The sequence below is a fragment of the Macaca nemestrina genome, chromosome 6 (genome assembly GCF_043159975.1).
Source record: "Macaca nemestrina isolate mMacNem1 chromosome 6, mMacNem.hap1, whole genome shotgun sequence".
In the NCBI taxonomy this organism is placed as follows: Eukaryota; Metazoa; Chordata; class Mammalia; order Primates; family Cercopithecidae; genus Macaca; species Macaca nemestrina.
The window spans coordinates 158,773,973-158,799,774 of NC_092130.1; the positions used below are offsets into that span (position 1 = coordinate 158,773,973).

At 36.1% G+C, this 25,802-nt stretch overlaps 1 protein-coding gene across 7 annotated transcripts in view; it reads left to right on the forward strand.

Annotated features, from left to right (window-relative positions):
* The window catches only part of LOC105472967 (cadherin 12), a 1,136,463-nt gene that overhangs the window by 769,533 nt on the left and 341,128 nt on the right, over positions 1-25,802 (forward strand). For 6 of the 7 annotated variants that reach the window (XM_071099074.1, XM_071099075.1, XM_011726552.2 and 3 more), the window contains one exon: positions 19,636-20,052. In XM_071099074.1, coding sequence (XP_070955175.1) covers positions 19,822-20,052 — 231 coding nt within the window. In that variant the 5' untranslated portion in view covers positions 19,636-19,821. Of the gene's footprint in view, positions 1-19,635; positions 20,053-20,074; positions 20,213-25,802 lie in introns of those variants that run through there. The other variant, XM_011726554.3, reaches the window with a different exon arrangement.

Here is a 25,802-nt window from a genome sequence, read left to right on the forward strand (position 1 = left end):
ACTAATTTTTATATAATCTAATTCAAATGTCTACAAGCAAATTTGCAAAAGCTATGTGACAGCTAATTACTTTTTAATATTTTCTAATACATTACGAAAATAACAGATAAATATTTATTTTGCATGGTATACTCAATATAATGTAGGTATGATATCTATTTACTTTCAAGGTTTCTGTTACTGTTTGATTAGTTTCTCAATCTATAAAACTGTAGGTTTTGCCATTAAATTTTCCCATAACTTTCCATTGTGAGTTCACCTAAAGCATGGCCTCACCAGAGACTGTTGCTGTTTAATTTCAGTGAATACAACTCTTACAAATGCATTATTGATTTTTCTTCCAAACCATAATGATGCAAATTGCAATACAGTACCTTGACAAATTTATGTTTATTGACAAAAACCTAACTTGACAAGCAGATGTGACTTCCTTTACTTACATAGTGTCATTGTTTCATACACTTCTCTGTCACTGATGTTGCAATTGGATAAATATTCACTACAAAATCATGTTAAATGAAATAAATGGAAAACATAACTTTCTGAGATTAAATGAGAAATGAAAGTACTATGTTATTTTTGCTGCCTTTGATATATAACCTTCAATTCAGAATGAGTGACTTTGAAAGCCTAGAATTACACACATTTCTTGATGAGCTGTATTAATCTGTAAAGCAATATAGTTTCTGGATTTTATTAGCTGTTTAATAAGCAATAAACAATTAGCTGCATAAGAAGTGATAAGGATTCTGCTTGCAGTGGAGAAAGAACACAATGCAATTTATGAAATTAAAGGAACTCAGCATCTGTCTAAGACAATATTCATCTACTTGTTCACACCAGCAAATAGAGGGCAGTTGATTTATCATTTGAGAGAATCTGCGTTGATGAGCAGCTGCACAGGTGCTAAGATCCTTTACCTCTATCATTTGGATGGCTGGTTGCAAGAATGAAAGCTAACTACATCAGGTTTTACAGTTCAGTGTTAACCTATTTTTCACCTATCGTAAGAGCATCACAACTCCTAAGAGAGGAAGAGCCAGGGTGAAAGAACAAAAATCATCATCATAATTATTATAAATTTTAAAAATAGAAAGGTTGTTAGATTTAATTCCATGAGACCAGATACATCAAGATCCGAGATTAGAAGCTGTCATGGTAGTGGCTTTTGTTTTTCTTTCTCTGTCACCTATCTGCTGTCTCTAAGTGCTGAAAGTCAGAGCAGGCATCTGCTGAATTGCTGTGTTCATTAATCAGGACAGTGGGAAACGTACACGAGCCACACTGGGGATATTACTGCAGAGCCCCTAATGATATAGGTCAGTGTAGATGCGTGCCTATTCCTCACTCTGGGATGTAGTGTTTCCTACAGTATGTTAAAGGGGAGCTAATCTGTCTTACTTCATTTTGTGGCATCTGATGAGGATCTTCTTGCTGCATCATTCCATGGCTGAACAGAAGGCAGAAGAGGGTAGGGAGAGAGAGAGCTGAACTCGCAACTTTCATAATGAATCTACTCTGGAGATAGCTGCATTAATCCATGGAGCTCTCATGGCCTAATCATTTTTTGTTAGGCCCCTCCTCCCAACACTGTTACGTTGGAGATTATGTTTTCTTCCTATGTATGTATGTATGTATGTATGTATGTGTTTTTGGGAGACGGAGTCTCACTCTGTCGCCCAGCCTGGAGTGCAGTGGTGCAATCTTGGCTCACTGCAACCTCCGCCTCCCAGGTTCAAGCGATTCTCTTGCTTCGGCCTCCCAGGTAGCTGGGACTACAGGTGCATGCCACCATGCCTAGCTAATTTTTGCATTTTTAGTAGGGATGCGGTTTCACCGTGTTGGTCAGGCTGGTCTTGAACTCTTGACCTCAGATGATCCACTCACCTCGGCCTCCCAAAGTGTTGGGATAACAGGCATGAGCCACTGCACCCTTCCTGGAGATTACACTTTGAACAAATGCTTTTTGGAGGATACATTCAAACCATCGCTTTACTTTTTCAAAGCATCCAGGAGCCCTTATGAGAGCCTGTATCTCGGTTATAAAAAATAAATGCTGGTAAAGGATGGAGAAAGCTCTCTGGACATCATAATGTCTTATTACCTCAGTGGATTCCAAAGTTTATTTTAAAACGCTTCATATATTTAGGAAAACAATTAAACAAATATAATGGTTTTAAAGATGGGGAAAGTCTGACACTGATATCCAATTATCAGTGACTTTGTAAATATACATTTTCACTGCACCTCTCTAAAGATACTGTTAAAAGAATCTTCAGATTTTAGGGGTCAGCAATCTGTGGTCCATAGTCAAATCCAGGTCATTGCCTGATTTTGTAAATATGGCACTATTGGAACACACTCATACCCATTTGGTTACATATTGGTTATTACTTCTTGTGAGCTACAATGGCAGAGTTGAATAGTTGTGACAGAGACCTTAAGCTCCACAAAGCCTAAAATGTATACAATTTGGTCTTTCTCAGAAGTTTGCCAATACCTGAATTATAACATTAATAGAAATCTGCATCCCAGTTTTCCTTTTTTTTTTTGAGACGGAGTCTCACTCTGTCGCCCAGGCTGGAGTGCAGTGGCCGGATCTCAGCTCACTGCAAGCTCCGCCTCCCAGGTTTACGCCATTCTCCTGCCTCAGCCTCCTGAGTAGCTGGGACTACAGGTGCCCGCCACCACGCCGGGCTAATTTTTTGTATTTTCAGTAGAGACGGGGTTTCACCATGTTAGCCAGGATGGTCTCGATCTCCTGACCTCGTGATCCGCCCGTCTCGGCCTCCCAAATTGCTGAGATTACAGGCTTGAGCCACCGCGCCTGGCCTAATATGAGTAATTTGATTTTCTTTGTGCATCACATTTGCAAATTTTTAAATAGAGGAAATATCTGGTTTATGTAATAAAAATAGTGATTTAAATTCATAACACATTTGATTTTATAATTTAGAAATAATACTCTATAGTAAAATAATACAGCAAAAGAGATCAAGAATAAATTTCATATAGGGCAGCTGGTACCTTGGTAATTAATGGGTATAACTCATCTGGTTGAATGAGTTCTAAATAAAACATATTTTAATAAGTGAAATTATCGAGTAGTTCCCAAAATAAGAAAACCCATTTATATCCCCGGTGTTATATGAAATTCAGGAGGACCACAACATGCAGGGCGATTTTAACAAATCAATAGTGTAACGCAGTAATTCATAATTTAACTAAATGTATTATTTAAAGTACAATGGGTTATCTAAATAAAAGTGTGTGTGTGTGTGTGTGTGTGTGTGTGTGTGTGTGTGTGTGTGTGTGTCTAATGTATGGCATATAGTAGATAAAGGAGCCATAGTGACACTGGTAAGATTTTATGGAGAGTAATAGAATTGTTTTTCAGATTCACATTTGAAGCTTTGTAATTAGACACATCAAAATTTAAACTTAATATCAAAATGTGAGGTAAATTCTAAGGACAAAAATGTCTTGTGAGTCTTGTGTAATCTTGGTATTGCCTGAAATTATGGAATTAGAGCATATTTGCTGCTTACTAAATGTTTCTCCCTTGCTTAATAGTATTTCTTTCCTTTTTGTCACCTCCTACTATTTCTCTATTTGAAAAAATAAAATTCAATCTCTACGCACAGTCCTCAATATATCTCTCACTATCCCTCCAATAAATTACAACGAAAACTTCTCTAGTGTTTGTTTAAGGTTTAGAATTGGGTGATGCATATATTTTTAAAGACTAGTTAATAAGTACAGTATTTTTTTTATCTGAAACAGACACAATATTTTCTTGGTTTTTAGAAATTCAGTTGATAGCTTTTTAGTTCCAATTGTTTGTGCATCTTGAAATCTATACTGATATGTAGCTGGGCCATTGTGAGGCCTCTTGATGCCCATTAATACACTCTCAAGTTCAAATCTGTCTCCTAAAATCTCCTTCCTTCTTTCTCCACCTCTCCCATATGCCTATCTACTTAGAGGCCATGCCACCCGCTACTGTTATGACAGTTTCTGTCCTTACCTTCTCCCTTGTATGCATTCCTCTGAGAAATGCACTTTGTGCTAAACTCAGCTTCATTTTCATCCTAGATTTAGTCCCTCTGGAATTCTGGTGAATAAAACTACTCATGCCATTATGTATTGACATTATTCAAATCTTTGTGGTTCTCTGTGAAGAGTAGCATAGTATCTATTTCTGCAACCCAAGAGCTCTTCTTGCTTGCAGTCAGTCAGATTCCGTGGGTCACCTCCAAAGGTGGTTCCAAGGCTTAGTCTAGAAAATAAGCCAAGGCAAGGCTTCAGACTCCTCTTTCCCCCATGTTCACTACTTCCTGGAATGTTTAAAGGAGTGTGCTGCCTTTGTGTGTTGGGAAAAGTTCATCTGTGTAACAGTTTGCCTCTTGATTTCCCTCTGCAGCATAGATGAAGCAAATGTGGGCGATCTCCACCCAGATGGTTTCTGTAAAACTTAGAAGATTTATGTGGTGACCAGGTGGTCGTGGTGAAGCAGTGAGGCACTAGCAGCTATAAATCAGTGGCAATACTCTCAAATATGAGCAGTAACTTAGTATTGAGGTAGACTCTGATCAATATTATGTAAAACATATTAACACGTGAATTGGGACCTTGTTGGATTTAATTTGCTTCAAGAAGCAAAGACAATTTCAAGTCCACCAATTACAGTACAAAATCTTGAGTCTAAAATCTATCATGAAGTTATTTTTTTAACAACTTTATTGCGGTATAACTTCCATATCACACAGTTCACCTATTTAAAGGATTGAATTCAATTTTATTAGTATATTCACATAGTGTTGCAAGAATCACCACAGTATGATTTTAGAACATTTTTATTCCCCCAAGAAGGAACCCCAAACCCATCAGCAATCATTCTCCAGGTCATACCCAAAATACAATCCCTAAGTAACAATCAATTTTCCCTCTATTCGCCTATTCTAAAAACTTAATATGAATAATATTCGTATAACATGTAATATTTTATAAGTGAGTTCTTGCATTTGCATAACGTTTTAAAATTTCATCCATATTGTAGCATGTATGAGGACTTTATCCCTTTTCATTACCAAATAATAATCAATTGCATGGTGTTCTATAAATGAGCTAAATGTAGACTTTTTATATGTACCCTTAGTTTGTTTATTTCTTCAATGCAAGTTGAGACCCATGAGCTCCGAACCTCTCCAAATTTGAGAATCAAATTCAAATTTTCATACATTCATTTATTTTAAAAATAGTCCAAACACATAGATTTTTAGCCATTTAGAGAGTGTCTGATTTCCTTACCCTTCAAAACCTCGTCCCAAATCTGCTAGTAATAGATAAGCTAGAGCTTTGTGGTTATGAAACCCAAACTGCGACAGCCCTTCAGATCTCTCTGACCCGGAGACACCTGACCATGCTGCTTAATAACATGATTTGTGTAAACCACCTCTCTGAACCCCCTGTCCTCTGAATAATAGCCCGTACCATCAGCCTCTTGCTGCAAGGGATGTGCGCTCTCATGTGAGGTTGTGCAAACACCACCCACTAAAGCTTGTGTGTTAACTGCTTCTTATAGTGACCTCATTTTCCATGATCAGTCCCCAAATCCCTTGAACCCTCTACATATGAATACATCAGATTTTGTTCATCAAATAATCCCATTGGTTTTCATGTAGTTTGTTTCCACTGTTTGGCTATCATTAATAATGCTGCTGGGAGGTTCTGTGTACAGGTTTTTGTGTGGATGAGTCTTAGGTAGATACCTAAGAGTGAAATTGCTGAATCATCTCATAAACTCTATATTTAACATTCTGAGAAACTACCAAAATAATATCCAAAAAAGCTCCATCATTTTACATTCTTAACAGCAATGTGTACGGGTGCTGATTTTTCACATCCTCCTTCAACATTTGTTACTGTGTTTTTTTTTTTTTTTTTATTATAGCCATCTTCACTGTGGTTTTTGATTTGCATTTTCCTAGTGACTAATGAATGGTGTTGACAATCCTTTCATGGGCGTATTGTCCATGTGTGTGTCTGATTTGGAGAAATGTCTGTTCAAGCCCTCTCTCATTTATTGATTGTGTTATCTTTGTATTATTGAATAATAAATGGTCTTTATATATTTGAGATACAAGTCTCTTGTCAAGTGAATAATTTGAACATACTTTTTTTGCATTCTGTGGGTTATCTTTTTACTTCCATATTGGTGTTCTTTGAAGCAAGAAATTACTAATTTTCCTAAAGTCCAGTTTATCTTTATTTTGTCACTTGGGCTTTTGAAGTCATATATTTTTAAACATACTAAATTGCCTATTCTATGTTTTTGTATAGGAATCTTACAATATTAACTCTTAACTAAGGTCTGTGATCCATCCTAAGCGAATTTTTGCATATGGTGGCAGTAGAGGATAAAAGTCATCATTTTCATGTGGATATCTATTTGCCCCAGGATCATTTACTGAGAAAACAGAGATCCTAAAATAAACTTATTGTTAGGCAACTGATTTTCTACAAGCAGTATTAGATACAATGGTCCTGGAGTAATTGGATATCCGCATTAAAAAAAAAGATGAATTTAATCCTCCACTGCCACCATATGCAAAAATTCACTCAGGATGGACCCTTTTGTTTTAGGATCTCTGTTCCATTCTGTGGCTTCTAGGTGTATACTTATGCCAGTACCACACTGTCGTGATTATTACAGTGGTGTTTCAAGCTTTAAAAGTGAAAAGTGTGAGTACTCCAAATTATTTACTTTTTTGTTTAAGGCTGTTTTTAATATTCTGCTGAGTCCCTTTCATTTATACATGAATTTTAGAATGAACATTTCAATTGCTGTACTATTGTGGTTTGAATGTTGATAGGAATTGCATAAGGATCAATTTGGGTTATTGTCTTCTTAATAATATTAACTTCCCAATCTATGAACATTTTATGCCCTCTCATTTACATAGACATTCTTTAATTTCTTGCAACAATGGTTTGTGGTTTTCAGCATATGCATTTTTCACTTCTCTTGTTAGATTTTGATCTCAATATTTTATCTTTCCGATGCTATTGTAAGTGGAAGCATTTTCTTAATTCAATTTTCAGTGCCATGTTTAATGGCGTTCAATTTTAATGACATTTCAGTGTATAGAAATACAGTTGATTTTTGTATATTGATCTTGTGTGCTGCCAGGCCTCTAACACTCTCTCTGTTTCTTTCTCTCTCTCTCTCTCTCTCTCTTTCACACACACACACACACAAATATCTTAAACTATATGTATATACTTTAAAATATTTACTAAGCTATATATATATACTTTAGGATATTTAGTATAAAAGATCACGTCACTTGCAAGTTGACATACATTTTTTTCCACCTTTCTAGTCTGGTAAATTCTCCCTCTTTTCTTCTCTGATTTGCCTACTAAAACCTCCATTAGAATGTTGTAAAGACACAGGGAGAGTGTGCCTTCCTTTCTTGTTTGTGTTTTGGGGAGAAAACATGCAGGCTGTTACCGTTACCATCATATTAATGGTGGAGACTTGTTGGATTATCTTTGTCAGCTTACAGGTTTTTCCTTTTCTTCCTCCTTTGCTGATTGTTTTTATCAATAAAACATGTTGAATATTGTCAAATACATGTTCTAGGTCATTGACATGATCCTCTGTTTTGTTTCTTCTTTATTTTATTGACATGGGTATTACATTAAATATTTACTGGACATTAAATCAACATTTCAGTAATAAGATAAATCCCATTCGGTCATAATGCATCATCTCTTTCGTATTTTGCTGGATTTGGTGTGCCAGAACTGTGTTGAGAATTCTTACATTTATATTCATAGGGGATGTTGGTCTTCACGAGGGGGTGTGTGTGTGTGTGTGTGTGTGTGTGTGTGTGTGTGTTTATCTTGTCGAGTGTTGGTTGGATTTCAGTATTGTAATGTTGAAGGTCTCACAGAATAAGTCAGGATATGCTCCCTCAACTTCTTTTTTTTTTTTTTTTTTTTTTTAGTCTTCAGAGGTTTTATATTAATTATTCTTGAAATGTTTGGTAGAATTCAACAGTGAAGACATCTCGTTCTGAAATTTTCTTTGTGGGAAGTTTTTGAAATTGCTAATTTGATCTCTTTATGTGTTATAGTCCTAATCAGAGCTTCTAAACCTTTGAGGCATTATTAATTTTCGTCTTGCTAAAAATGTGTCCATTTCATCAATGTTGTTTAATTTGTTGGCATAAAGTTGTTCATAGTATTTGTTATAGTACGTTTTTTAATTGTTAGAAGGTTCATAGTGATGTTTCTTCTTTACTGATTTTAGTAATTTCATTCTTTTTTGTAAGAATTATAATTAAGCATTTGTCATTTTTGTTAATCCTTTCAAAGGAACAATTTGGAGTGTTAATTTTACCTATTGTTTTCATTCTTTACATTATTAATTTCCACTTTAGTCTTTATCTTTACTCTTTCTGATTGCTTTGAGTTTAGTTTGCTCGTCTTTTTTTCTCGTTTTTTTTTTTGAGACAGAGTCTCACTCTTTCGCCCAGGCTAGAGTGCAGTGGCGCAGTGGCGCTATCTCGGCTCACTGCAAGCTAAACCTCCCGGGTTCACACCATTCTCCTGCCTCAGTCTCCCGAGTAGCTGGGACTACAGGCACCCGCCACCACACCGAGCTAATTTTTTTTTTTTTTTTTAATAGAAACAAGGTTTCACCATGTTAGCCAGGATGGTCTCGATCTCTTGACCTCATGATCCACCCCTCAGCCTCCCAAAGTGCTGGGATTACAGGCGTGAGCCACTGTGCCCAGCCTTTTTCTTGTTTCTTAATGGGGTGGTTAAACTATTGATTTGATTTTTTTTAAATGTAGGCACTTACAGTTATAAATCTACCTATGTGCACTGCTTTATTGCATACATTTGTATGTTCTATTCTAATTTTAATTAATCTCCAAATGTGTTTTTAAATTTCCCTATACTTTATTCTTTAAATAATTGGTTATTTTAGACTGCATTGTTTGACATTTTTCATCTTTTAATTTCCCCAATTACAGAAATTCTCATATTTTCTTCTGTAGTTCTCAAATGTACCAAATTTTTTTTTTCTATAGTTGATTTTTAATTTAATTATACTGTAGTCGAAGAAGGTATGTGGTAAAATTTTACTCTTGGTTATTTCTTCTCTCAGATCAAATCTAGGGTTGAGCTCCTCTAGTAAATTTTTTCATTTTTGTTATTGTATTTTTCATCTCTATAATTGCCACATGGCTTTTAAAAAGTAAATTCTCTTTTTAATAACATTTTCTATTTGATGAGATATTATCAACTATCTTCTTTCCTTTAATTCTTTATGCATGGTTATATTTGGCTCTTTCAAGATGTTTATAATGTTACTTTGACCTCCTTGCTTTCCAAGTCCACTGTCTGGTTCAATGACTAGTTTCTCTGATTTTCTCCCCCAATGTGTGGATCCCATTTTTCTGTTTCTTTGCATGTCTTAAAATTGTGGGAAATTAGCTTTATAAGTAATATATTCTAATAGTTCTAGTTACTGAACCACTAGTCCCCTTCCTGTGGGTTGTTGTTTGCTTGGTCATTTTTCTCTTTAGTGTATTGGATGAACTCATTTCGCGAAATCTATTACCCCCAGAGTTTTCAGCCTCTGCCTGCTCAGAATTTTCCTGTTTTCTATCTTTAATCATGGCCACATATGATATTGTCTAATGTCAGTGTAAACAGCCTGCTAGCACACACTGAGGCCTATCATGGGGAGGGGGGAGGGGGGAGGGATTGCATTGGGAGTTATACCTGATGTAAATGACGAGTTGATGGGTGCAGCACACCAACATGGCACAAGTATACATATGTAACAAACCTGCATGTTATGCACATGTACCCTATAACTTAAAGTATAATAATAATAAATAAATAAATAAATAAATAAATAAATAAATAAACAGCCTGCTAGTCAATGGCTATTCTTAAGACCCTTTAGCCAGTTAGATTTTTACTTTTTACCATTGTACTGCTGCGTCTGAGTCCGAGTAGCACGTTGTTCAGTTAGTATTTGGTATGAAGCTGCATTTAAGTCCTTTGTGCAGGTGGGGCTCCTGCCCCATCAAAAGTTTTGTGTCTACCTTGGAGGACACTTTCACATCTGCCTCATGCTATGCAGTGATTGGTAGTAAGAAAGTAAAGCTTAGTATGTATAATTACCTTACCAATCCCCAGAGTTGATCGTGGTCCCATGAGAGCTCTTCTTGATTGTCCCTTTGCATGTATCACAGAGCCACCAACTTCCTCATAATTGCAACCTGCCGGATTTTTACTACTTTCAACATCAGACAAGGAGTTTACACTCTGTCCAAATAAAGTATGTCCCCTGAGACAAAGCTGTAGAGCCCTTTGTCCTTTTGGCTTCTGTTACCCGTGAGAGGAATGCCTATACCAATGCAACAAAACTGGGTGTTGGGACCCTCATACCCTCTAGGGATACCTTCCCTCTATAAGGGGGCATTGGTGGTGGTGGTGGTGGTGGTGGTGGTGGTGGTGGTGGTGATAGGGATTGCAGCCCTTGGTCTTCTCATTTTCCCCTACGAATGTGGAACTTCTGCTCTACAAGAGACCAAAGGAAAGGAGAAGAAGTCCCAGTATGCTTGATGTGGTGGATCTGAAATAGAGCTTTTATCCTCTGAGAGGGGCTGGGGGAAAGGAAGTCTTGGTTCTCTCCTCCACACCCACTAGAAATAGTGTTTCTATAACTCAGGACTGGCAAGAAGGATGAGAAACACAGCTGGCAATGAGTGTTATTTTGTTTGCTGAATACACTTAAGAACATTTCTAGAGACTTTAAATGATAATTATTAACTAATTTTCTCATTGAACTTGCTGCTTTGCTGTGTAGAATGTCAGCATAACTCCTTACTCTGCCATTCCAGAAGCATTACATCCTACTTTTAAATTTCACTCTGAGAATGCACCCATCATCATTTTTTTTTATTCAGTCCTGATTAACTACATAAAATTGGGAATTCAGGAAGACCACACAGGGGTATGATAGAGTCTAAGTCCCTTCAGACAATTTTGATGGTATCACTACAACTGGAATTTTCTCTAAACTTACTCTGAGCTGATTTTCTGAGCAGCTCACCATCAATCCCCAGTGGGGGGCTTCCTGGAAACCTTCAATCTATCCCTGCAGGAGCATTTTCCCTTATTTTGTTGATACAGAATTTGAACGCAATTTGAAAATTCAAAGTGTTCTCCATCATAGGTATCCTTCTTCTACACATTGTTAAATAATCAAAATGGAGATCTCCTTGAATTTTTAGCAAGATTTCTATACATCACAAAGCAATGTCTAAATGGGACTCAAATTCTTTTTTTTCTCATTCTTTTTTTTTTCTTTTTTTGAGACAATCTTACTCTGTCACCCAGGCTGGAGTGCAGTGGCGTGATCTCGGTGCACTGCAACCTCTGCTTTCTGGGTTTCCAGCAATTCTCCTGCCCCAGCTTCCCAAGTAGCTGGGACTACAGGTGCGTGCCACCACACCCAGCAAATTTTTGTATTTTTTAGTAGAGACAGGGTTTCACCATGTTGGCCAGACTGCTCTTGAACTCCTGGCCTCAAGTGATCTGCTTGCCTTGCCCCTCCAAAATGTTGGGATTACAGGCTTGAGCCATCACGCCGGGACTTTTTTCCCCGATCTTGTCACATTACTTCGTTCAGTGTCTGACAGAAAGTAGATTGTACCTTATTTTAGCCATAACTGAGTCCCAGTTTCCCCTCTTCTGTACATTTTATATTAGGATAGTATACTTCTTACAGGTGAATAACCAATATTGATACATTATTATTATCTAAAGTCCATATTTTCTTCAGTTCTCCTTAGTTATTACCTATGATTATTTTTATATTCCAGGATCCCATCCATTGCACTTAGTTGTCATGTCTGCTTAGGCTCCTCTTGGCTTTGACAGTTTCTCAGATTTTTCTTATTTTCAGCGACTTTCACCATTTTAAGAAGTACTAGTGAGGCATGTTATAGGAAATCTCTCAATTGAGACTTGTCTTATGATTAGAATGGGGTTACAGATTTTTGGGAGAAAGACCACAGAGGTAAATGATCAACTTCAGAATACACTATCAAGGGTTTTCAAACAATGCAGTTAAAATCGCACCACAAAAATAAAGATGTGATCAAATTTCTTCTCTCCTTAAAGAGAGAGATTCTGTCCCTTGCCATAAAGTACTGTCCCGTGTTGAGTTTCTTTTTTTTTTTTTTTCCCTTGGCTTGTAGGAGATACCAGTAGCAGCCATTTTCATTTCGGTTAAAATTCGGGCCGGGCCCAGTGTCTCACGCCTGTAATCCCAGCACTTTGGGAGGCCAAGGCAGGTGGATCACAAGGTCTGGAGTTCAAGGCCAACCTGGTCAAGATACTAAAAATGCAAAAAAAAAAAAAAATAAAAAAATAAAAAAATAGCGGGACTTGTTGGCGCACGCCTGTAATCCCAGCTATTCAGGAGGCTGAGGCAGAGAATTGCTTAAACCTGGGAGGCGGAGGTTGCAGTGAGACGAGATCACGCCACTGCACTCCAGCCTGGATGACCAAGCGAGACTCTGTCTGAAAATAATAAATAAGTAAGTAAATAAATAAATAAAATTCAAAGCATATTTTGGCTTCCTAACATACTTGTGAAGTAGAGAGTAGAATCTGGACAAGCTAGAGAGGCAGGTTAATGAACCCCATAAATGAAGATCACTGAGTAATAATCACCTTCAGGCACCTCTGTTTTACTCATAAGAATTAGCTGAGATTGGTTTACTATGTCTGCCTCTCAGCAGGCAGTTTATAAAACAAAAGAGTGAGTGTTAAGGGTTTGCTATACCAGAGACAGAGTCATACTTCCTTTCGGGATAGGTTTAACTGGAACCAAAAAAGCTGCATTAGGAATGTATGCTCATTCCCAAGGCTTTTCAAACAGTATCATGTTTTCCTGAACAAAGCTTAAAATTTGCATAACAATGCCTGTTGAAACTTTCAAATAATTATCCTGGGAGTCATATTCTTAAACTATCAGATTTGCTTGAAGTCTTTAAATATTTACTGATTATAATGCATTTTATACAATAGGAAGCAGAAAGCTTAATTTATGAAGTTAAGTCAAATAAAATAATGTTTTCAAGGTGAAGAATAACATTAAAAAATACAAGGCATATTTTTGACATTTTAATAATTTTTGGATTACATAAGTTATGCTGCCATTGTTTTTTTTTATAATATGGAAAATAAAGCATCCCCTTATATTGTTTAATGGGGATCATTTTTGATTACTAGTTCAAATTAAAGGGTCATTTATTCACAAGAGGAGGTGGGGGAAGTTGTATTATTTTCCTTTTAAATTTTAAGAAGTGCCCTTGAAAAATTACTCCATGGAATATTAATTTAAAATAGACCACAACATAGTCACCATTAAAGAGTTCTACAGTATGCAGTTAGTATTATACTACCCATAATAGAGAACCCCTTTTAATAATTAACAAATCTTTCAGCTTAATAAGTTGTCCCTGACAAAGAGAACCCTTTCAATGTAATTTATATTGAACATATTTGACCTTTTTCAAGAGTTGTTCTTAGAAGCAAACATACCCCATTTAAATAAATAACTAGGGAAACCACAGCCTTTGTGTATCTTTTAGCTTTGGAGGCACACTTAAAGGAAGTGTTACTGTCAGTAAGTATTTCACAACTAAATATCTGCTGCTTTGATATATGACCATTAAAAAAAAAAAAAAATCCCTCCTGCTAAAAGGGATGTTGGGCTCCAGAGAGTCATCATCAGAGTTAAGAACTCTTTGAAAAACCACTCTGGCTCTACAAAAGATGAGGAAGCATAGAGAAATATAAATATTTTATCACTGTGCCTAAAACCGGGTACATGGAATAAAACGTACCTCTGGTGATATCCTTTGTAGCAAATCTGTCTTCCTTAAGGTTCACATATTTCCATAGGGAGCTGACCCCACAGAATAAGCTTTCTATTCTTGCTTCTATAACAACACTATTGGTGCTGGGGCAAGTGTACCCAGGTTGATGGCTTGATATAGTTTTTCCTTGTAATTTAGCCTGTGTTTCATGCCTGGGGGAGTTATTTCCCTTTCACTTAAGAACTGGAGTCCTTCAATCTCCTTGCATTATTTTTGTCGTGATATAGCACTTTAAAAGCTCCCTGGCTGACAACCGTGGCCAGAGTCTGGGATCTGCTGGGAGCAGCATCATGTACCGAAAATAACATTGGTTCATCTGTTCACTAAAGGACTGCAGTGTTATACAGACTTGAAATGGATTTTAGGATTATAAAACAATGGCAGGAGTTAGGAAATGCACTCTCATACACGTTCTCATTGAGGGATACAATTAAAAAATATTTACTTAGTCATATTTATATACAGCTCCACAAATAAAATAACATTGTTGATTGTGTCCCCACAGTTCAAACGCTACTCAACAGATAGTTACGTAGCATAAAACTATGCTGTGCCTTCATTTAAAATGATACTTCAGATCTATCTTGTTCCAAAGTCAATATTTTTATTACTCTATAAAGTAATTTATTTATTTTTAATAATATCAATGCCAGAAGCAATTCTCAAATTTGGAGTTGTCAAGTAGGTCAAACAGGCTGTCATCTCATCTGTCAGACCCCAGGACTACATTCACAGTTCAAGTTCACTAGGAAGAGCTGCCTGGAACAGTTGGAAACCCTCATACCCTCTTTTCTGTACAACAGCTACTTCTTATCACTCTACCTGGTGACCTGTTTAGTGCCTTGCTGGGCTGTTGGAACACTTTCTGAATTTTCAGTCACTATGCAATCCTGTGAGAACACTGACCCTGTGTATTATTTCCTGCCTCTGCCTAAAATTATGTCCTTCCCAGGTCCTTGTGGGTGGAAAGCTGGGAGTCTTGGATCTCTGGACTTCAAAGGAACTGTATTGACCTGATAGCTTACATCTCCTAATTTTACAAAAGAGCTAAAAGAGTCTGAAAGCTTAAGCTGCCCAATATTGAAATACCTGCTTAGGTTTTGAAAAATAACTTGAAACTCAAGTTTGTAGGCACATATTCCTTGTTTTACTAGGATTGGAAACTCCTGAGGTTTTGTGTATTTTTACATCTGTCAACAGTGGGACAACACAGTAGAGGATCCAAGAGTGTGAACTCTGTAGTCAGACTGCCCAGATTCAAGCCTACCTGCTATGTACTAACATGTAGATCATGGTCAAGTCATTTAACATCTCTGTTCCTCCCTTTCTTCGTCAAACGGATGTAATGATACCACCTCCTTCACAGGGCTGTTATATAGACACAGAACGTACAACACTATGTAGAACGTTGTAAGTTTTCAATAAAGGTTAGCTATTACCATTCAACAAATTATTCATTCAAACTTAACGAAGATGTGCTTGGTGCCTATCATTTGCCAAGTAATAGTGTAGACCCCAGGAACAGAATGGCTGATAAAATAGGCACCATACTCCTCTCTGGCTTCTCTTTACCCCACCACTCCACCCAGAAAAGAGTAAACAATCACATGAGTACGCTTCTAATATAAATTACTTTAATTACTGTTATTAATATGAATTAAAACTAAGGAGTTTGGACTCAGGAAAGGAACATAATGGCAAGGGTTGAGCATGCAGGGGTCGATTATGCAGGCCTTGTTAAATTCGTAAATATCATATTACAGTTCTGGATTTTAATATGTTCAAGGAGAAAGTTTTATGTTTTTAATTACAGGTGCTTCTGCTAAGCATGATATGCAAGTTTTTTAAAAGCATTGCATTCTGCAAAATTCATATTAAAATAACAGGGCTCATAGAGAAAAAAAAATATGTACAGATCCCCAAAACTTGTGCAATCACCACCGGCAATCACCATCCCAATGAAAATATCAGCAAAAATAGACTATTGCTAAATAAATACCTAGTAAATATAAAATTCTATTCTTACAAAAATAAGGTAATTTGATAACATAGATACAAGTAAGGTTCAGCCTACTCTGAGAAAGGCACAAAAGTCTGGAAGAAGCACAGCACAGTATGATAGAATTTGTGTCCGACAAGAGCCAAAGAAAGAACAGAATGTGGGCCTGAGGGAAACCGGCATCATATTCTACACTGCACTCCTCTGTGGCTCCAGTTAACTTCAGCTTTATTACCATAGTTTGCATTTAGCTGCTGTTGTTTCATGGTACAAACTGTTTATGTGTTGGTGAATTGGCTTATGAAACAACACACAGTAGTCACCCCTTATCCTGCATCATTTTCCATGGTTTCAGTAACCAGTGATAAACTGCAGTCCAAAAATATTATATAGAAACCTATAGAAATAAACAATTTATAAGGTTTAAACTGTGCACCATTTAGAGTAGCATGATGAAATTTTGCAGCATGTACTTCTGTCCCACCTGTGATGTGTATTGTCTTTTTGTGCAGTAGATTCACGTAGTAGACACTCCCTGCCCATGAGTCACTTATCCTTCTTGGTTAGCAGATTGACTGTCACAGCATTGAGTGCTTATGTTCAAGAAAGCCTTAGGTTAGTTAATAATGGCCCCAAAGTACAAGAATAGTGATGCTGGCAACTTGGATATGCCAAAGAGGAACCATAAAGTGTGCCCTTTATGTGAGAAGGTGAAAGTTCTCTACTTAATAAGGAAAGAAAATAGATCATATGCTGAGGTTGCTATGGTAAGAATAAACCTCTCCATGAAATTGTGAAGAATGAAAAATAAATCCCTTCTAGTTTTGCTGTCCCACCTCCCAAAACTCCAAAAGTTACAGCCCCATGATACGTGCTTAGTTAAAATGGAAAAACTATAAAATTTGTGGGTGGAAGACATAAACAGAAACGTGTTCTGATTGATGGATAACAGCTTCGGTACTCTCCTTGGTTTCAGGCATCTCCTGGGCATTTTGGAATATATCCTTCACAAATAAGCAGGGACTACTGCGCTTTGCCTGTTAAATTCACATTTCTCTCTACTTACCAATCACTTATTCACTAATTTCCCCACACTATAGACACATATTCTAGCACAACCGGCAGATGGAAAGTGATGTGAGTGGATGAAAACTTCTAAAAGATTACTCTGATAGGGAGTCACAAGTCAGATTTTAGACACCTTTGACTTCTAAGTGAAAAGGAGAATTTGGACCAGACTGGAGACAATGATGATGAATGTAGTCATATGTCCAACCTCAAAAATCTCTAATATACAATAAAAGGACACTTGTCTTGAGAGATGACCTTAGAGGTCAGTGTTTTCTAAAGTCTGAGTGTTAATACCTCATATCCCCAAAATAGTGAAAGAGAAGGTTTAATAGAACAGGAAGGCAGAAATGCAACCTAACGGCATATTCTAGAATAGATTTGGGAAGTCAGAGTTTCTGTCACCCACTTTTCTCCTTATATTTATCTCCCAATCTGAACGGACATGCTTAGAATAGGATTGGTATGAGTATGGGATGAAACATGGAAGAAAGAAAAAAATTCAAGAAATTAAAACACCTTACAGGTTAATCCTAGCAATTTGAACTTAAAAACAAATGAGAAAACATACATTACCCTGCTTACACGTTATTGAAATAGATGCAAAATGTTCTCTTAGTTTCTAATGTATTTTTACCACAAATATGATGCAGTTCATGTTAGATATTTTACTTTGAATGTTAAGAATAAATTGCTTAAATAGAAATCACACTTTGTGATTCAGACTGTATTTTCTAAATCAGTGCTGTCCAATGGAAAAAAATTCATAATGTAAATGTGAGTTGCATATCAAATTTTAATTTGCCCATAAACACATTAAAAAATTGGAAAGAGGCGGGGCAAGGTGGCTCACACCTGTAATCCCGGCATTTTGGGAGGCTGAGGCAGTCGGATCCTGAGGTCAGGAGATAGAGATCATAGTGGCCAACATGGTGAAACACTGTCTCTACTTTTAAAAATACAAAAAATTAGCCGGGTCTGGTGGCACACACCTATAGTCCCAGCTACTCGGGAGACTGAGGCAGAAGAATCGCTTGAACCCGGGAGGCGGAAGTTACAGTGAACCGAGATTACACCACTGCACTCCAGCCTGGGAGACAGAGCAAGACTCCATCTTAAAAAAATAAATAAAATAAATAAATAAGCAAAATTAATTTTAATAATATGTATTTTTATTACATTACACATAAGTGAATACACATTGATCTGAATTGCAGCTGACTAGTTGACAAAAACGCCATGTTTTATAGATACTTAATTAAACATGCATTGATTTTGATTTTAGTTCTCTTTGTTTGGAAGCATTATATATATTTTCTGGCTTCCAACATTTTTGGCCCTTAGAAACTTTACAGGCTCGAAGCACTGTGACCCTAGTGCCAAATGCATAAAATCACCCTGGTGCTAGAGCCACATTTCATCGTGCCTGCTTAGAAAATACAGGAATGCTTTTATTCCTTTAGACCTCAGTGCAATTATCACCTACCACAGGCTTTGGCTAACTTGGGTTTTACCCTCAGGATAGTTTTGTTTGCTTTTTTCTCCCCCCATCAGCATAATTTGCCTTCAGTTATTTATTTGACTGCTTATTTTCTGTTTGTGATTTTAGAGAGGCAAAGATTGTGTCTGTTTTCTTATCTACCACATAATTAAAGGCAGTGTATTATAGACACTCAATGAATATTAGATAAGTGAATTTAAAAACGTTTGTTATAAGAGAAAGCTCAAAAGTCATTTTACCTAAATGCAGAGTAAAAGTCTTGCTTCTGGTAGGGATCCAGGTTTTCTCTGAGCTACACAACATCTATAAAGTAATACTCACATTGTCAAGGTTTCTGGTATATCCAGGCTAGAGAAACATTTTTTAAGAAAATTTAAATTTATAAAGACTTATAACATTGTATCCATCATTTACATTTTAGTAAGATCATTCAATTTTACATTTAATAATTTATCTTGTTCTTTAGATCGTCTGTATCTTTCTATTCTCTAACTTCAGGGGCTTTTTGCTTTTTAAAAATTGTGTTTTCTTTATTCTCTACATTGTGGTTCTTAATTTTGGCATTTTTTTGATCCCCTAGGGGATATGTGGCAATGTCTGGAGATACTTTTTTCTTGTCACAAACCAGATATGGGAAGGGGTGCTACTGTCATCTATTAAATAGAAGAAAAAGGTGCTACTAGAAATCTTAAAATGCACAAAATAGCTTCCCAGCAATAATGAATTATCAACCCTAAGATGTCAATAATGCTGAAGTTGCAAGATCCTACTCTAACTTAATAGCTCACTTCAAAATAGCGATCTGTATTTTTCTCCTTAAAATGTTTTGCCAATTTTTTGAAAATATAATTTCTGTTTATAATGCACCTTTTGCTTCCTTGTAACTAATATTTTCTCAAGTCTGTAAAAAACTCAATTTATCCAAGTTAAAATGGTGAATAGCGGTGACCATTTACTAATATAATTCTTTTATAGTCTTTCTTCTCGGTTTCCTTAAATGTTGGCAGATATAGTGAGAGTTGTGACGAATATCATCATGCAATATTATTAATTTAATGTATCTTTGTTAATCTATTTCATAGGTCCCTTTAGATGGAATATAATACAGCAGAAGCCTTTTCATCAAAAGGATTAATGCCTGCATTATCATTTCTGCAATAAAACAAGAAGCTAAGTGGTGGAGGCCACAGACACCTCGAACCTGGATTCCACAATTCTACGTTAAGTTTTGGAGTTTTTATTACTCTGCTGTAGGAAAGCCTTTGCCAATGCTTACAAGGAACTGTTTATCCCTGCTTCTCTGGGTTCTGTTTGATGGAGGTCTCCTAACACCACTACAACCGCAGCCACAGCAGACTTTAGCCACAGAGTCAAGAGAAAATGTTATCCATCTGCCAGGACAACGGTCACATTTCCAACGTGTTAAACGTGGCTGGGTATGGAATCAATTTTTTGTGCTGGAAGAATACATGGGCTCCGAGCCTCAGTATGTGGGAAAGGTAATGGCGTGTTTCTTTTGACAACCACTTGATAGGAAGGGGGAATATGCATTGTGTATTTTGTATGGATGTTTTGCACAGGAGTTGAACAAACCAGTGACTAGAACACTGGAATTGAAATCCGAGAGACCTGGTTTATCTTCCTGACTCAATGGCCCGGGTAAGCTTCAGAATATCATTTAAACCCTCTTTGCTTTAATTATTCCTGATTATTTTAATGAAAATAATATATGTTTGGTTCAGTTTTTGACATTCTTTGCTGAAGACATGAAGTTAAAATATGAAAATGTTATTAAGCATAATTGTAACTGTAGTTAGAACTATAGTATCAGCATAGTTTATCATTTTTATTGCTCACAGCCAAATTGGAGATGTTTAGCAATAAGAGACACAGAAGAATCACCAGGCATAAATAATCTAAACTGATCTTGGTGTTCTTTAATGACAAGGATGTATTTCTTCTTCTTTCCCATTAAAATGTGATGTGCCATTTGGATTGTGGTTCTGAAGTATTCAATTTGGCTTGCTAAAGCTTTATAAATCATTTCTATATGTTCAGCAGATATTTATAAATGTATTTATGGCTGAAGTAATAATTTTTGGAAGCCAAATATGTACACATCAACAGAGCATACAATTTAAAAATCTTATTGCAACTTTATGGAAATTTATTTTTTTTCACAAAATACTTGGTGGCAACTGTCTGTTTGACAGTTATGTTCTACTACTTATTTTTTTTTCATAAAAATTTTTTCACCCATGTCTAGAACAGTGTGACTTGTCCATCACACACAAAATAATTTCCCCCAGAAATACGTATTATATTTTGATTTTGTGAATTCTCTTCAAATTTTGTAAAAGATATTGCCATGGGTTTTAATTAAAAAAAAATAGATGCCTGAGGAGAGTTTAAAATAAATCCAAAGTCACAAATGGAAAACCATAATAGGAAGAGTGTTTGGAAATGGGTATGGAAGATCACGACTCTTGAGCAGCAAATCCTTTGAGCTTTCTGAAAACATAAGCTAAAGATATACATAACAGGTTCTATCATTCCAATATTAGGTCAAAGGAAGAATAGTCATTTAAGATCTGAATCATTTCTACCACATTTAAAATAAATTGCCTTGTGGAAATGTATTTAAAGGATGTTAAACGATATAGTGGAAAAGGCCTTTAAATAGAATCTTTGTTGAAAGGGACATATAACCAGAGTTTCCACTAAGGCATATGTAGCCCCAGGCAAATGATTTTTGCAGGGCACCTATCTATGTTTAAAAATTGACTAACCCCAAATCAAATCAGTCCATAAGTATCATTCTAGTAGTCCAATCTCAATGATCTTACAAATACACACAGACACACACACACACACACACACACACAGACACATACACACAAACACACACACAAACACTGCCATTAAGCAAGAACTGTGAACTATCTCCTTTACAGGCTGCCCACCAGGAGTCAGGGGCTGTTCAGTTGGCACTGGGACAACCCCACGGTGCAATCCTTAAAGATCCACAGGGCACTTATGAACCTGTAGGTTGAGTAGAACGTCAAAGTGAGCCCCAAATGATAAATGGACACTGAGACCCAAACAGTTCCAGCCTAGACCAGAATGCCCTTCTCTGATCATATTGCTGTCCACTGATAGCCCTAGTCACACAACAAGTCTTGGCAAATTTTGAGCAAGTCACTCCAAACTATGGAATTCCCCAGAAGTTACTGCATAAATCTTCTCCTTGCATAATTCCTCAAATATGACCGTGGAATATAACAATCACTAACATTTCTATATTGTAAGATAATTTCATGTGGTCCTCCTACACTTGTTTCTTTTTATTTAATTTAATGTGAGAATGGAAGTTTGAAATCCAAGACAAAGGGAAGGGTAACATAGTCTAAAACTCTGCAAGATAGATGTCAGTTATCTCAACTCTGTTTATGACAGAAGCTAGGCATCATATTGAGATTCCTGACAAATTCTCTGTTTTTGATTAGAGAAGATCCATGGACCCCAATTTCCAGAATTGGAGGTAATAAAGTTGAAATTAGGTTAAAAAAAATAAAACTGACTTTTATTTGAACCTAGAGGGTGGTAGTATTTCATCTCCTCAAACGGTTCATGGGATTGTATATGCAAGTTTTTGCTTGATACGCGGAAATTCCACTTTTATAATTGCTATAACAGTGTAGAATTCATCCAGTTTATTTAAAAGAGGAACTAGTATTTATAAATATAATTAAAAAGGAGTAAGTCTAACATCTAACCTATCATTACATTTAAACAGCATTATTTCCACTGGTACACGGCTCCACATTGGTAATGGGCAATGAACACCCATGTTTCTCAAGCAGTGTATATTTCTAATGCAGATGAAAGAGCGGATGCCAAGATTTCTTTTCCACCAGGAAACTAATTAAATTTTAATTAACTGTCTTGATGCTTCTAGATTTGAGAATAGAAATACAATAACATGGAGACCAATTTAATCCATTATATATGTATGTATAAACATATGAATATATTTATATTCCACTCATTCCAGAAAGACTTTGAGATTACTCATAGAAAAGGAAAGTATTATGAATAATATGGAACTCAGAGCTAAGAAAAAGGGCTAATGCAAAAATGCCTAGGAAAATTGTCAGTTGTCTACAGTTCACCGTTGGACAACTTGGGGGTTAGGAGAACTGACTTCTCCCTAGCACAGTTGAAAATCCAAGTGCAACTTTTGACTCCCCCAAAACTTAACTACTCATAGCCTGCAGTTGACCTGAAGCTTTACTGATAGCCTAGTCAATTAAAACATAATTATATGCTAGAATACATATAACATAAACATATTATGTTTATATATGTATATATGTATTATAGACTATATTCTTACAATAAAGTAATCTAGAGAAAAGAAAATGTCATTAAGAAAATCACAAGGAAGTCAAATACATTTACTATTCATTAAATGGAAGTGGGTCATCATAAAGGTTTTTTTTTTTTATCCTCATCATCTTCACATTGCATAGGCCGAGGAGGAGGAAGAAGTGAAGAAGGTTGTTCTCACTGTCTCAGAGGTGACAAAAGTGGAAGAAAATCCACATAAAGTAAACCTATACAGTTCAAACTTACCTTGTTCTAAGATCAACTGTACTATCTTTGGCCTCAAATATGACTTTCTGGTTCTTGGTAGAAAGAGCATATATGAAAATCATTAATTCGTATAGTTTCCATTGTCAACTCCACATTTTTAGGGACCGATTGATTTTCTTACATTCAAATCTAAAATAATGTATTCATGTAGAAATTTGTAGAGGCAACTGAGAGACTTAGGTGACATGATCTTCAACAACCATTTTATTTAAAGAATCAGATGTTCATGTTGATATCCTTGCAAGAAAGCACAAACTGTGCTATTACTTGTAACAAATGTTACTTTACTTTCTATACAAATAAATCACAGGGTATACAGAGGTAAAGCTTTCCTCAAATACACATTGTGAATTTAATACATTACCTAGATAAGTCTAAGTTTTCATACTGTACAGTAAGAAAGAAATTAACTTTATCTGCAAAAATTTGTACTTCATATGTTACCAGTTGTTCAAACTAACCACAAGCAAAACATTTGCATTATTACAGACATACATATATATACATGTGCACAAGTGTGCATACACACACCAACATGATTTATGCTTATACCAACATGGATAATTGCAAGCCTATATTTGTGTGGTACTAAGTTTTTTCATAGCCTCCAAGTTATGTATCCAGGAAATGCTGCCTATTTTATCCCCGAAGAATTAATTTAAGAAACTGAGTTGTCATTTCAGATGAATCCCAGTTAGCAGCAATTCTTAAATCTAAACTGTTTAAAAGGGCAAAAAATAAAAACATAAAATATATATATAAACCCTAGTTTCTGAGACATCCATTTATTTAACTTACCTTTGATGAACAATGCATTACAACATGAGACGGTATTAAGCCTGCAGGAATAAATGTTACTGTGAAGGTCTCTAGATTACAATTATAAAAGTTAAACTTTATTGAGTGCTTCCTTTGGGCACCATTTTAATTGCTTTACAGACATATACTTACATATCTGCAAAACAGCACTATGACTGATCTTCTTATTAGTGCTATTTTACATATCAGAAAACTGAGGCACCAAAAAGTTAAATGACTTCCCCATATCTCAACACCCAGTGGGTGCTTAAGCTAACATATCAACCAGGTGGTCTAGCTCCATTGCACCAGAAAATATCATGGTTTATTATCCTTCCAGGCTCTTAAGTGCTAACGATCATTTCAATACTGTATTAAAAGTGTTATAATAGAAACACTATTAGGAAATGTCTATGACTCCATCCAGAAGATGGAGGAATTCTAGAAAATCATCACAAATGAGGAAGCACCTGAGATGAGTCTTGAAGGATGATTTGATTTTTCTAGAAGTGGTAGTATGGGGAAAAGTTTTTGTAAGCCCTGAGGCTTGAAACTTCAAGGTGAGCCTGGGTAGCCATATTTCAGTATAGTCAGATAGTCAGAGTGTAAAACCAATTACTTAGAGTGAATAAATACAGGAAGTGTGGAAAGGTTCAATTCTCATACCCAGATGAGTAGTATTCATTCTTAAAAGTGTAAAGACCCATAAAGTGCCTTGTTTGGGGATTAATACTAATGGAATTGCAATTCTGGAATGACCCATCAGACAGCCAATTAAAAGATGCGTTGAAGACAGGGGAAAAGGTATAGAGATAGGGAGAGCATCTGCAGGAGAAAGTTACAATGGGCATGAGGAGGAAGTATAATGAAGGAAATGAGAAATTAGAGTTGAATATTTGAAAGGTGAAGAGATAATGAAAAACTTCAAGATTCATTGATCATGGCAATGTAAAGGATGAGACAAATTAGAGAAATATTGTGGAGGCAAAATCTGCAGAAATTAGTGGATAATTGCATACAGATAATTAAAGAGAGGGAAGAATAAAAAATGACACAGATTTCTGACTTCTGTTTTATTAGTATCCCTTGTAGATTTGGGACTCAAGTAAGAAATAAAATAATTGGTGTTGGACATCCTATGCCCTTAGTTACTTAGAAGTACACAGGTGAAGTATATCATAGATATTTACATACATTAATCTAGTGTTCACAAAAAAGTAATTGGAATACAAATGGTAGTTAAAATCATGAGTGGTTAATATACTCTAGGGAAAATTACAGATAATGTAAGAGAACCCGAATTTTTTTAAAAAAATTTTATTATACTTTAAGTTCTAGGGTACATGTGCATCATGTGTACATATGTATACATGTTTGTTACATATGTATACCTGTGCCATGCTGTTGTGCTGCACCCATTAACTTGTCATTTACATTAGCTACATCTCCTAATGCTATCCCTCCCCCCTCTCCCCACCCCACGACAGGCCCCGGTGTGTGATGTTCCCCGCCCTGCGTCCAAGTGTTCTCATTGTTCAATTCCCACCTATGAGCGAGAACATGCGGTGTTTGGTTTTCTGTCCTTGGGATAGTTTGCTCAGAATGATGGAGAACACTGATTTTTATTTGCAAAGCAGATTTTAAAAATTAGATAGATCTAATTAGTAGAGCCAAAAGGCAAGCATTAGATAGTGTCATGGAAGATAAACAAGGAAAATTTTTGAAAATAAGGAAGACAACAAATGTTGAACTCCACAGGCCAAATTAAATAATGACTTAAAAGGTTCCATTGGTT